A 14,678-nucleotide genomic window follows, 5' to 3' on the forward strand; every position below is an offset into this window, starting at 1 on the left:
CACCCCTTCCGACAATCTTAAGGATGCTCCGATTATCGTAAAATAATCTGATCAGATATTCCTGCCGTGTGTGGTGTGTTAAGACTGCTCTCGTCTGCTCGGAAGGACATCGGGACCGCTCCGATCTCAAATCTTTGGCCCGATTTCTCCTCGTGTGTGGTGTCCCTCGGGGACAAACATGCACGCAGCCTGTGGACTGTGGTGTGTAGCCAATGAGAAAGCGAGGTGACGAGGCGGCGAGGAAGCACCGGGAAACAAAACAAAAGTATAGTCCATGCTCGCATTGTCTCCACTTCTTTGACCATCGCCTTTTCTTTTGATAACGTTTTTTTTTCGGTTAAAAACAAACTACATCGCCACTGCATCCTCTTCGTCCGCCATGATTGTTTACTCTGAAGTCACGTTTGATCTCGAGGGATTTTGCGAGATTTCCCGTCTGACCTGGGAATGCTCGGGAGTCAAATCGGTTTGTGTGTGATGTGTTGATTTTGCCGTGTGGCTGCGCACCACACACACTGTTAGACCCGTGATTTTTTTATCCCCGTGTGTGGGGTCTCTCAGGTTTGGAAAAATCGGCCGACAATCTTAAAATCGTCCCGTGTGAACCAGGCTTTACGCTCAACTGCTAGAAAATACCCATAATGCACTGTGAGAGTTGTGCATAGAATGAATTCCCGCATCTGACCAGAAGATGGTCCCCGTAGCTGAATAATCCATCATCCATTTTCAAGATAAGTAAGATAAAAAGATATATAAAAAAGATAAATCCAAGTTCAAGATAAATCTTTTCATTACTACTGGAGCTGCCAGTTTGCTACATTTCAAATGCTTAGGCTATTAAACAGCAAGCACAAACTATGCAAAAGCGGCATCCCTTCAGTCGCACTAAGGGCCCCATCATACAGCCGGTGCAATGCAGTGCCAGGCACAACGTGAGTATATTTTGCTAGTTTCAGCCCGATGCAGTTTTCATTTTCAAGTCCTGCGCCACGCTGTTTAAATAGCAAATGCATTTGTGCCCATGGGTGTGCTGGTCTGAAAACCAGGTGTGTTCAGGCGCATTGTTGGCACGTTGCTATTTTGAGGCAACTGAAATAGACCAGAAAACTGGTCTAAAGTCAACTTTTTTTTTTTTTTTTAAAGAGTGCGTTAGGAATGTGCGCCTATATGCGGGTCCACAACACACGTACATTTTGTCCCGTAGATGGTCTGCTTGTGTGTTTTAAAGCTGCTCTAAGTGATGTTGGGTGATGTCACTTCATGTTGACATTCAAAGTATTGTCAAACAAAACAGAGGCTAGCTAGACCCTCCCTCCTCCTCATCCACGCACTAACCCCCCAAACCCCACCTCAAATCCTTCTTGTCGGTTATTGGCTGAAACAGTTTGTTATGTTTCGTGGTGCGGGTGAGCCCAGTTTGTTTTTCTTGCTGTTTGTTGAGCCTGGGCTGTCTACAGAGATTTTTTACAGTGTGTTCAGGGGACAGGCAGCTAGCGGATAGTGAGGAGTTGTTTGCTGTATGTGACAAAAAATGTTTTGGCCTAAAAAACGCAGATCCGTTTCCTCACTAGAGAAGCAATGTAAATAGCGAATTTGCCCTTTTAAAGAGAATGGGAGATGAGACTCTGATTGGTTTATTGCACGTTATGCCCAAAACACACCCATTACTCATTAAGAGAATAGGGACAACCCTTTTAGACCATGCACCCACCATTTTTCCCATCGTTAAACTAGCAAAAGTGGATTTGGACACTTGCAGTGTGCACTTAGATCGTTAAAATAGGGCCCCCAGTGTCTAAATTCACTCACTCGTTTTAATTCACTATTGCAAGTGGACTAATATAGAGTATAGAGTAGAGTATAGCCTAGAGGGCGATTTCAAACACAGCATATGTATGGAAGTCAATGGGGACCAGAAACGGTTTGGTTACTGACATTCTTCAAAATAAATATTTTGTGTTCAGCAGAAGAAAGAAATTCATACAGGTTTGGAACAACACAAGGGTGAGTAAATGATGACATAATTTTCATTTTTGGGTGAACTATCCCTTTAATGAATCATTCAGACTGAATCGCGATTCGATTCAAACCATTCTGCTAACCCATTTGGCCAATTCATTGAAAAGAACCGACTCAAAAGAACAATTAATTCACGAATTGGATTGGTTATAATTCTAAACAGCCGACAAAATACCAGACACGTGATTGGCGAACTATAGCCTATTCAATTTATATAGGGCTAAATAGGGCCTACTTGTTTTTTTAAATGCCCACTTATTTATTGATACCCACTGGATAACGGTCCATAAATCTGCATGAATTGCTCTCGATGGATTTACGTCAGAATCGTTTTAAACGATTTAGGCAAATTCTGCACTTCACAACGCCAAAAGATACAAGAAAATGCATAATTAAAATCGTATTCAAACGTAATTTAAAACAAAAACATTTTTGAAGCAGTAGAACTGCCTCGGAAAAATGAAGTTCAATCCCAGCTGTCTCAAAAAGGCGTTTACCAAACAAAATCTCACCTTGATGGATCCTGATGGCGTCAAACTCCAGACTTCTGAGGGACTGATGAAGATCTGCACCTTTTCCAGTTTTGCAATCCCTCATTCGTTCCAAGTCTGTGGGAATTTTCCATGTCATTAGTAAATGTGATCACTTTGTACTTGCAAATTACATCTGTGCAATATTATTTTTTAGATTCAATGTTAATTTGTCCAACTCACAAAGTGATACTTTCCAACTTCTGCTAAGAAACGTGAAATATAATGCCATTTAAATCATATTTACAACTCATGCGGAAGTCCATAACTATCGTTGCAGAGATGCGAGTACACGTGACGTCTCGCAAACATGGCGGCACGCAGCGAGATGTGATGAACACATGATAAACATTCGCTTTTAAATAAATGAAATTGATCGAAAATTACACTACATTATATTAAAATCTCTCAGTAAACGTTTTCGGAATCTGGTGTGTGAAACACGTACGGCTCCTCTCTGAACGGTACACAGACAACACCAGGAACGGCTCGGTTGCTCACACGGGTTTCCTGTTTACAAACATTACAGGGTGCGCGCGCATACCGGTCCGCTACTGCAACAACCTTAAGTATTGAAGCTTTCCTTATTGTTTGTATATAACTGCTGACTCAATAAAACGTGGTTTTAGTTGGATCTGTTTGTCTGTCTTTAATTGTGCAGTGTTATTGTGATGAATTATGTTAGGCTAGTAATGTTATAGCCAATGTTAGCAGTTCAGCATCTACTGGATAGCCCGAATTTGCTTTTATGAAAGTTACATTAAGCTTGTTTACTTTACGACCTGCTTACATACATGTACTTTACTGCATTGCTTTACCTTGAGTTTATTATCCTATGTTTTGTGTGATACATATTCCCTGTGATCTTTGTTCAATAATAAGTAAAAAAACTGAAATGGACCGCCTTTTTGGCAGCTCTTAATACAAACAGGAAATATATATGTAGTCTTAGTAACAAAAATAAGGATTATTTACAAAAGGAAAAAGAAACATTCAAATAAACAAATTCAAATAGCCTAGATAAACGGTAATAAATTATAACATAACATAAGGGGAGAATTCAGTCATTGTTCAGCTATCTACCTCAGTTGGGAAGTGTTTTAGGGTATCATATATGTTTTGTGCTTCAGGACCTTTCAGAGTTTTTAAGGATTTTATATACAGTTTAAATTCATTTAAAAAAAAAATTTAATTTGGGAGATGATTTCCCAATTCTACATTTGTGAATGAAAAATTTAGCTAGACATACAACTGTATGTACAGAGCTCATCATCACCCTTACTTTGCAATATCAATCCAAATGTTGTAATATCAAAGCTGGAACCCAAACACAGCAGATGTAAACACCCTCAGAAATTAAACTATAACATAACTGGGGAACAATCATATTCTCACAGAATAAACTACGCCTGTAATGTGCTATTTACACAGGGAAGAATGACCATTTCGTCATATTAAAGTACATATTACATATTAGCATAAAATAATAATAATAATGTACCATGGTATTCTTAATATGACCTCTTCTATGTTAGACGGTTCAGAAACTTTATGTCTGATAAACCATTACCATACTTTTACAGAGGTTAAAATCACTATAATAATGCATTTCCCATTGTAAATTGCACTACGGACAAACAGCCCTTGTTTGAAATGGCCTGACATGAATATTGGATTGGAAAAGCTTATAATATGTGAAGAAATGTACAAATAATGTGAAGAGACAAACATTCATTCCCTGACTTATACTGCACTAGAGCGCTATCTAGTGTTATTAACCTGAAATTCACCTTTCCAAGATTAGCTCCACTGTCTAATATAAATAGACCTACAGGAAACAGAAAGCTTTTAAATGACAGTAGATTAGACACTGTGTTCAGGATTGAGTTTAACAGCTAGTAAAGCTCAAATGTTGAAGAACATGTTAAAGGTGAAAGTTTAGTGCATCAATGTCAGAGGTGGACGACACAACTTCCTTACTTGAGTGAAAGTATAGATACTACTGGTCAAATATTACTCCGTTACAAGTAAAAGTTGTAAAGACCAATTTTTACGTAAGTAAAAGTAAAGAAGTACTCTTTTAAAAAAAATACTTAATCAAAAGTAAAAAGTAAATGTCAATGCATTGTTTTATTATTGTTGCTTTGTTGTATGTAATACTTAAAGTACCGTATGCCTCTGAATCTATGCCTGCATACCCTCATATCAATATCACATTTATTTCTAGAACACAGTTACAGTAGTGGGATTGAATGTGAGATTGAATAAGTGCACTCAATAACGTCCACAATGGCTGTTCCCTCAAATATTGCCCTATTTAAAGTTTTTTGGCTTTTGGTATGAATATGTTAGCCTTACTGTTATCTATAAGCTAGTGTGCACCAAAAAAGTGACAAAAGTCAACATTTAGAAGACCAAACCCAACGTTGAAAATGAAAATCAGGTTTATGTCAGAATCCAATGTCAGATTGACGTTGATCTCCAACATTGGACAGACGTTGTATTGTGGTTGAAAATGAAAATTGGGTTGACGTCAGAAACCAACATCAGTCGGGTTCTGACGTCAACCCTACTTTTATTTTCAATCAATCTCCAACGTCAATCTGACGTCGGGTTCTGATGTCAATCAGATGCAGGGTTCTGACGTCAACCCGACTTTCATTTCCAACCAAAATGCAACCCCTGCAACCAAAATCATCCACTGACTGATGTTACTTTCTACTCAAGGACCTCGACAGAATTGTAGTGGAGTAAAAAGTACGATATTTGTCTTTCAAATGTAGTGAAGTTAAAGTAAAAAGTTTCCAAAAAAAATAATACTCAAGTAAAGTACAGATACTCAAAAAGTGTACTTAAGTACAGTACTCAAATAAATGTACTTTGTTACTGTCCACCTCTGTTGACAGTTGAATGTACGGAGACACTGATTCACAAAAGGTAAAAAAAAAGAGAAATGAACAGGATTGATGGAACAGTTCGGCCTACACAACATACTATAAACATGGGGTTAATACTAGAGACAAACTGACATTGATTTTACTGATGTACTGATATTTACATCTTTCTACTCTGATCATCAGTGGTATGATATTGATTTAACTGATAAATGACGCCATCTGGTGGATTTTTTTTTTTTTTTTTTTTTTTTTAAACAGCCGCTAAAACAGTATTATAGTGTGAGCTCCACACCTACTAACATGTTTCATTAACAGCATCTCAACTCCTGGTAAAATGTGTTTGTCATTATGGAAAATTAGCAGTATCCTTTAATTTTCACATTACTAGAGCTTTCCACTTCCATCAGCGCTTTAATGGGACTGAGCTCTCATGTTAATCTGTCGTGTTTAGTAAATGTGTCTCTAGAGCAAGAGCTGAATCTAGCAGGGCGTTGGACATTGCTCTGTTTGTCAGAAGTCCACATCCATTACCTCATATTACTGAAGCTGTTGGCCGTCTCTGCTCTGGTCGTCTCATTCTTACAGACTGAACAAACCAGACAATAGCAGCGACAATATATTTTTGGTTAATTATTTATTATTTTATTCACTGAAGTGAAGGAAATGTTTTGCATTAAGCTTAAAGCAGCAATACACAAAATCCAGAGCTGAACATTCTCTAATAAAATCGTTTTATAAAAGAAAAATATCAATCAAATAAAAAAATAAAATCAATAAGCTCACACAACTATAAATCATCACCCGTATCAGATCATTTGCATTCACAATCAGAGAGTAAGATGGGCAGATTTACTTCAGATAACACAAAACAGAGATGAAATTAAGGGGAAATTAAGTGTTGTATAGCATAAAAATAAGACACAGTGTATATTATAAGCAAATAGAAATAAATGTGGAGATTATTCCTGCAATAAAAGCGTCACATCAAAGAGCAAAACTGTCAGTTCAAACACACGTTTCTAGAAACATTTAGAAAGTGTTAAACTAAAGCGTCACATGTCATTCCTATATAGTCCATACATGACATTCCTCGTCTCAGACATCTTGATTTCCAAAACTCCATTACCGGATCATTGTATTGTAGAAATTAAATTAAATCCAGTTAATAAACTAAGGAAAAATAAAGGCTACTGGAAATTTAACTCCGGTCTGTTAAAAAATAAAGATTATTGCACAAAGATAAAAGAAATAATATTTGAAACTGAAAATAATGAGACTATAGAGAGTTTTTGCAATAAATGGGAATTTGTAAAGTATAGAATTGGAGAATGTTCCATTAAGGTTAGCAAGGAGATTGCCAGGGAAAAAAGAAGAGAAGAAGTGAATCTGTTTCAGGAAATTAGTAAATACTGTGATAATACAGAATTAAACAGTGAAAATAGAAGCAAATTATTGATATTGCAAGACAAATTAGACGACATGTTTAGCAAAAGAGCTCGAGGTGCGTTTGTGAGATCATGAGCAAAGTGGAGGAAGGAGAAGAGAAGAACACCTCATATTCCAGTAATTTAGAGAAGAGAAGAACACCTCATATTCCAGTCATTTAGAGAAGAGAAGAACACCTCATATTCCAGTCATTTAGAGAAGAGAAGAACACCTCATATTCCAGTCATTTAGAGAAGAGAAGAACACCTCATATTCCAGTCATTTAGAGAAGAGAAGAACATCTCATATTCCAGTCATTTAGAGAAGAGAAGAACATCTCATATTCCAGTCATTTAGAGAAGAGAAGAACACCTCATATTCCAGTCATTTAGAGAAGAGAAGAACACCTCATATTCCAGTCATTTAGAGAAGAGAAGAACACCTCATATTCCAGTCATTTAGAGAAGAGAAGAACACCTCATATTCCAGTCATTTAGAGAAGAGAAGAACACCTCATATTCCAGTCATTTAGAGAAGAGAAGAACATCTCATATTCCAGTCATTTAGAGAAGAGAAGACAGGAAAATAAGGCAATATCCAGTTTACTGATAAATGGAGTAGAGTGCAAATACAATAAAACCATTTTATAATAATCTTTACACCTCTGCATATTCCCAACCAGATTCCTCACATTTTTTAAATGAAATGAAGGACTTCATACCCAAGATTGATGTTTCGTTTAAAGAATTCTGTGAGTCCGATATAAGAATAGAAGAACTGGATGACGTGAGCTTGAGATTGTCATTGAATAAATCTCCGGGTGCCGATGGACTCACGGCCGAATTTATAGATTCTTTTGGAAAGAAATCAGAAATGTATTATTTAAGGCAATTCAAGAATGCATGAAGAACGACTACAAGCATGAAGCAAGGCCTAATAATACTTATCCCTAAACATGGCAAAGATAAAAGATTGTTAGATAATCTAAGACCAATCACACTTCTTAACATTGATTATAAGTTGTTATGGGGAATTATTGCAGCTAGGATGATAAAGTTCCTTCCACAGATCATAAATGAAACACAGTCTGGCTTCCTCGCTGAAGATCTCTCCATAATAACAGACGATTGGTACTAGACTTAATCGAGTACAGTCATACATTTGTAGATCAGGGTTTTACTGTAGTTTTAGATTTCTACAAAGCGTTTGATTCAGTTGAACACCGAAACTTTAAATCATTTCGGTTTTGGACAGAAATTCTCTAATTTGATTATGATATTAACAGCTGTGTGTCTCTGGATCTCGACACATGCTCACGATTCACAGTTAAGAGGAGCATTAGACAAGCCTCCAACACTTCTCCTCTGTTATTTATAATGCTCACTGAACTATTGTCTATTAGGATTAGAATGAACAATTCTGACGGCTTCAACATCACGGGAAAGCACATCATAATAAGTCAGTTTGTGGACGACACGACTTTATTTCTAAAAGACAAAAGGCAAATTTCCAGAGCGTTGGATTCAGTCAGTCAGTTCTCAAAGGCATCAGGAGTTATATTGAACACTAATAAATGTGAAATTCTAGCTTTACATGACCAACCAGCTCGCTTTATTGATAATATACAGGTTACATCAGAAGTCAAATATTTGGGCATCAGAAATAAAGAAACAAGGGAAAAAGAAAACATTCTTAAAAATATTGATAAATGTAAAGTAATATTAAAGTCGTGGCTAAAGGGATATAACAATGTTTGGCAGGACTCTTCTATCCAAGATGGAGAGTATATCAAGAGCCATTTACCCGGCCTTTTCACTAGAAATCTCAAACAACATGATTACATTAATAAATAAGATACATTTTCATTTTATTTGGAAGGATAAATGCCATTATATCTGGAAAAATGACATGATTAAGAGTATTGAAGAGGGTGGCATGAGTGTCATAGATTGTTCTGTGATGAATGGTGTACTAAAACTAAAATGGTTGATTTCTTTGTGTGTCATAAGGACTCTTTTTGGTTTAGCATCCCGAACGCAATTTTCCATAAAATGGGGGGAATTGATTTTGTATTGCGGTGTGACTCTGATTTAAACAAACTCCCTGTAAAATGATGTGATTTCCATCAGCAAGCTCTTCTGTACTGGACCCTAATGTTTAAGCTCAACTTTACACACATAACACACCTCTGTGGAACAACAGGTATATCCTGAGTAATGGAAAATCCTTGTTTTTAGGAACTTGGATGGAAAAGGGAATATGGGCGTTGATGCATTTGATGGATATTTTTGGTAATTTGTTGAATTACAGAGATTTTTGTGTTAAATTCAGTTTCCAGCCCAATTAGAGAGTAATAAAGTGTTAAAGGCCGTCCCAGCACTCCTGAAAATGAGGATTAAACAGTGTGTAATGCACTCAAACTCTCAATCAGGAATGAGACCACTTTGTGTTGAAGGAATTCATTTAACAGATAAGTTTATTAGAAATGTGTTATCCAAACAGTTTTACTCTGGTCAACTGAAAAGAAAATATGTTGTAAAAGATTTCACTGATGAAGAGGCTAAAACAATAAGGAAGCAGTATTTATCACCCAATCCTTCCTAAAGCCAAAGACATTTAAAATCTTGAATGACATTTATCATCTAATTGCTTTTTACATGAAAGATTCAATTGGGAAAACAAGAATGTGGATTTTGTGAGAAAGAAATTGAGACGGTAAAGCATATTATCTTTCAATGCGAATTTGTACAAGAATTTTGGATTACATTTCAGAGTTGGGTTCTCTAAAAGGTTCACTAAAGCAGTGGTTCTCAACTCCAGTCCTCGGGACCCGTTGCTCTGCACATTTTGTATGTCTCCCTTATTTAACACACCTGAATCAGATCATCAGGAGAGACTCCATGAACTGATTTGAGTGTGTCAGACAAGAGAGACATACAAAATGTGCAGAGCAGCGGGTCCCGAGGACTGGAGTTGAGAACCACTGATCTAAAGAGATATCACTTCACCCTTTGAATGTGAGATCAATTACAGTTGGAGTGTTTTTGAATGATAAAAACTCAGATTTTTTGATAAACAATCTGATTGTTTTAGGAAAGCACTTCATCCACAGGTGTAAATATTTAAAGATCAAACCCCATTTCAATGGATGGAGGAATGACATGAAGCTATTTGTTAAATCTCTTCATTGGATGACGGATAGAAATGCCCTAAAACTTCTTTCCGTTTTGGATTTGCAGACTCTCACCCCTTTGTTTTTATTTTATTTATTTATTTTTTGTTTGTTCTATGTTCTTTCTTCTAAATGATCTATCAACACGATTACAAATGTATGATTGTTGATCTATGCCTTAATTTTTTGTACTTGAATTATTTATAAAAAAAAATAAAATAAAAAAAATCACACACTTAAAAATATTTTATGATCGTGTCAGAGGAAGCGCCTCACGTGATCTCACGCAGCAGACCGGAAGCAGAAAAGCGGATGTAAACAAAATATCTGTCCTTCATATCAAGTCATATTCGTGAAAAGGTTGCCGTGAGCAAGGAAAGCGAAATCTTTCAAAAATCATCCTTTCAACATTTAAGGATATTTCGAATGAATTGCGTCAGTGCTGGTCAATACAACGAATCAATGCCATTGATCTCTATGAAGTGACGCATCAGTTTCAGCGTTGCTGCTCATCTGAGCCTTGTAAAGTGGAGCTTAAAAATGTATTTATAAATATTAAAATAATTAACAGCTTGTTTCATTACATCTATCTTTGAATTAATTTTTTTATATTTCCGTTGAATGTACAGCTTGCCTCCACCTTGTGGTGTAACAGTGTAACTGCACTGATGACAGCCTGTCTATAACACGCAGAGACGAGCAATGCCGATACTGGTGAAATATCAGCAGAAAGCCTCTCATAAAGTGAGATTCGACTCGAGGATCGGAACTAACTGTTATATAACAATGGCCTAACAAGCTTATTGTCAGGTTACCGTTTATGTTCTGTTATTATATTCTGTGATTGTGGACCCTTATTTTGACATTGTATCTTCTGTTTACTCCACTTTAGTTTCGGTTTCATTGATGAACATGTACTCGTCTTCGTGCCTGCTGACCACAGCGTTACACTTGTTTATTTAACAATAAATAAATAAATAAATAAATAAATGGAGATAATACCGAATATCGCGCTGTTGAGTCTCTCAAACTGACCTCAAGGGAAATTCCTTCACCGCGACAGCACTGCTTGTTTCTTATTGGTTATTCTGACAGGACTGACGTAATCACAGTCTTAGTCTTCGATTTAAAATACTAAATATCAAACATGTTTGAACTTGAACTTCTTATTTTTTTAAAACTGGTGAATTATTAGTATTTTTTGTTATATTGTGAATTTACTAAAACATCTTTATCCACAAATGTAAAAATGTAAAATAAATAAATAATTTTACTAATTTTAAAATAGAAATAGGTCAATGCTTGTATACATTAAAAGAAACAATAAATAATTAAGCGGAAAAAAAAAACTAAATAATTTTAAAGCCTTTAATCTAATCTTTCAGTAATTTGTAACTCTTTGTTATTTCTAGTTATTTGAATTTCTTTCTGCTCTCTTTTTTCTTTTCTATTATATTTGTTTATTATATTTAATTTTATGTTATTGGGATGTTATTGCCCTTGTATGTTCATTTCTCAAAAGATTGCAGAAAAAAAAGTGTATTTTTAATGAGTTTGAGTTTCTTACTTCTCTTGGACACAAAACAAGATATTTTAAAGAATGTTGTTAGTAATCAAACAGTTGATGAACCCAGTGACTTCCATACATAGGGTTTTTATCTTACTATGGAAGTCAATGGGGATCAGCAAATGTTTGGTTATTAACAACATTCTTCAAAATATCTTCTTTTGTGTTCAGCAGAAGAAAGAAACTCATACAGTTTAGGAACAACTTGAGGGGGAGAACATGATGATAGAATTTTCTAAAAGTATAAACAGATCTTAATTCATAAACATTTCATTTCAAACACCAGTTTTTTATATATCGCTGCCTGCCATTATATTTTGAACTTGAAGCATATTTCTTGTGAATTATGAATTGACTGTCTGTTAAATGGCGCCTCACTGTGGCCAAACCACGAACAACAGTCACTGTAACCAACTGAGCAAACCTGCTATGTTTAATAGTTTTTAGTTTTCAATGAACAGATTGTAAAGCTACAATAGGAGATATAATAATGTGAAAAGGTTATCAGGCAGAGGAGCAAAGAGAGCGACTGGTGAATTAAACACGATGACAGACACTGGAGCGCCAACTAGTGGAGGAGCGAGGAAACAACTCATTCTCTGCAATTTCCTTAAAACTGATGCTTAACATGTTCTTATAATACACATTCACACATTGAGAATGAATTAATACAGGATCAATATTCTCCCTCAAACCAAATAATGGAAGTTGATTGTGTAATTCTAATACAAACTATTTTTAAAAAGTTTTCTGATCATTGTGATCCTTTCCTCCGGTCTTTGTAATGTATGGTTAGATTTTATAAAACTAATATTTTTTTGCTGTTTTCCTTTATTATCAGTGTAATTGTCTTACATTGTACCAGTCAAATGTGTTTATTCTGAGCAACTTTATTATTCCTTTGACTTTCTGAAGAACCAAAATGGTGTTTCTCCAGTTTTCCAGTCTGGGAGGATCAGGATGAGCATAAAGCAGACGACAGACTCAGGATTGTTTTTGTGGTTTATTTTGATTGTTTTATTCAGTAACAGCATAAAGTGAACGCTGTGCGTCCGGCTCAAATCAGCAAATACAAAAGATTCAAGCTGAAGCTTCTCTGATAAAATGAAATAAAAGAACAATCAGAAATCAATAATTTCAGAGTTTATAATTTCACATCTGATCTGAGAGGCACAGATGGGCAGATTCACTTCAGATAATACAAAATATAGATTGATAAAAAATATAAAAGCAATTATGTATCATAAAAAATACATTATAATATAAGCAAATAGAGTAAGGCAAAATAATACTAGAGTAATATAAATGTTCAGATAATTCCTGCAATAACAGAGTTTCACACAGAGATGAACAGTCAAAGTCACACTGGAAGCTTCTTCAGTTAAACTGTTTCTAGAAACTTCTAGAAGTGAAGAGACTGTTAAAGTATCTAAAGCTCAGGATTAAACATGCTTGTGTAAGGAGCACTTATTATAATGTATTGTGAAGTGCTGCTTTTCTAAGGAACTTTTCACAGGAGTAGACAAATGAAAGTACCAAAATAGTTTACTCAGAACATATAGCCGGCATTTATTGAACATCAAATATCAACCAATATGACCTTTTTTATCTTTTCTTTGTAATGTCCTTTTAGTTGTGAAAATCAGTATTTCTCTTAGTTTTCAACTTTTTCACACAAGTTGGGGAAATATGAAATAAAAATGACCTCAGGGCTCTGATTAGCCTAAATAACCTCAAAATAATAAACCAAAGTCCATCTACCCGGGTAGTGTGTTTTTTTAAAGTGTGGTGAGATCTCACGCTTATCTGTACGATGCAATAAAGAAATGATGAGTAGAAGCAGACAAGCAGTTTGTGTTGCAGGCAAGATGATCGTTCGCGCCCTCTGCTCTTCCGCCTCGCGTGTCCGATGGTGAATTTGTCCAATGGAATTCCCTCTCAAATCATGCATCCAAAAAAAAAAAAAAAAAAACTGCATAGCAGGAAAACATTCAGTTACTCTCTCGATAAATTTTTACCAGATCTGGAAATATAACTCATATTCATGAACTGTAGTAGCTTAATTCTTATTTTCAATCTATACCTTCACTACATACATGAAACTCAAGCACTAGCATATCACGTAGTAACGTGGCTTCAACATAGCATGAAATAACACTTCAAATCATTAAACTCATGTTCAACTCCGATTGCTTTTTAGCTTATGCAGTACATATATCATCAATACATTTTCACACAATGCATTAAACAACAGTTACAGCAAAATAGAAAAATAAAAATAACTTTTACCTGCTTAACTCATTAATCACATCTATCACGCCATGTCTGCTAGTAACACAAATGACAAACACGTGTAAAACACTCACCGGAGAAAAATCATACAAGTAGGTAAACTCCTTGTCGACCCTTTGCTCTGTTATTCTGCCTTAGAAGTAGGTTTGGTGAGAAAACCCCTTTTAACTAGCTCTTAAATGTTATTTTTTTAACTTTATTACTCAGTGTGGAAAATCTAAATAGGGCTTCAGCTCACTATCGTTCTGCTGTTCGCGATTTCTGTCTTCTTCTCCAAGAATCAGTGTAGCAGTTTTCCCTCTGTGCAGCGCCACCACTGCCACCTACTGGACAAATACGGTGTGCAGGGAAAACATAGCTAAAAGTAATCAAGAAATCAGATATTAAACTAGAATAACGTAATCCTGTTTGTAGGCTATTTTCGAGTGGGTTACACTTGTTATATAAAAACACACATTAGTCAGAGAAATACTGGTTTAGCACACACACATTCTTCTTATATAGTCTATACATGACATTTCTCATCAGAGATTTTGTCTAATAGATGCAGAAACAAACTGGTTTATACAGTGTGTATTATATGACATGAGTAACAGATGAAATGTGAGATTTAGATTAGATTTACATTAGAGGATCAAATAAAGATGAGAGTTAGTCTAAAGATCAGTGTGGAGAACATAGTAAATGAAATGTGTCTGTATGTTATCCTGTTGTTTAACTGCACATCACACACACACACACACACACACACACTCACACACACACACACACACACA

The 14,678-nt window shown here is 35.6% G+C and overlaps 2 protein-coding genes and 1 long non-coding RNA gene across 4 annotated transcripts in view; all 3 read right to left on the bottom strand.

Moving 5' to 3' along the window:
- The window catches only part of LOC309476167 (uncharacterized protein), a 36,327-nt gene extending 33,258 nt beyond the window's left edge, over positions 1-3,069 (bottom strand). For both annotated transcript variants that reach the window (XR_014197945.1, XM_082139403.1), the window contains exons 1-2: positions 2,733-3,069; positions 2,532-2,627 (exon numbers count right to left, since the gene is read on the bottom strand). Coding sequence is in view for 1 of the 2 variants with exons in the window: in XM_082139403.1 (XP_081995529.1) it covers positions 2,532-2,627; positions 2,733-2,781 (145 nt within the window). In the remaining variant the exon portion in view is untranslated. The remainder of the gene's footprint in view (positions 1-2,531; positions 2,628-2,732) is intronic.
- Positions 1-14,678, bottom strand: part of LOC309475975 (uncharacterized protein) — a 150,842-nt gene that overhangs the window by 62,043 nt on the left and 74,121 nt on the right. The window contains exons 12-13 of the mRNA XM_082139012.1: positions 14,339-14,654; positions 12,602-13,061 (exon numbers count right to left, since the gene is read on the bottom strand). The gene's annotated coding sequence lies outside the window, so the exon portion shown is untranslated. Of the gene's footprint in view, positions 13,062-14,338; positions 14,655-14,678 lie in introns of the transcript that reaches the window.
- On the bottom strand, positions 12,602-14,332 carry LOC309476406. Its single transcript, XR_014198114.1, has 2 exons — positions 13,977-14,332; positions 12,602-13,582 (listed from the first exon to the last, which is right to left on the bottom strand). It is a non-coding gene; the product is annotated as an uncharacterized lncRNA (long non-coding RNA).

Source organism: Leuciscus leuciscus (genome assembly GCF_965113295.1).
Source record: "Leuciscus leuciscus genome assembly, chromosome: 15".
NCBI lineage: Eukaryota > Metazoa > Chordata > Actinopteri > Cypriniformes > Leuciscidae > Leuciscus > Leuciscus leuciscus.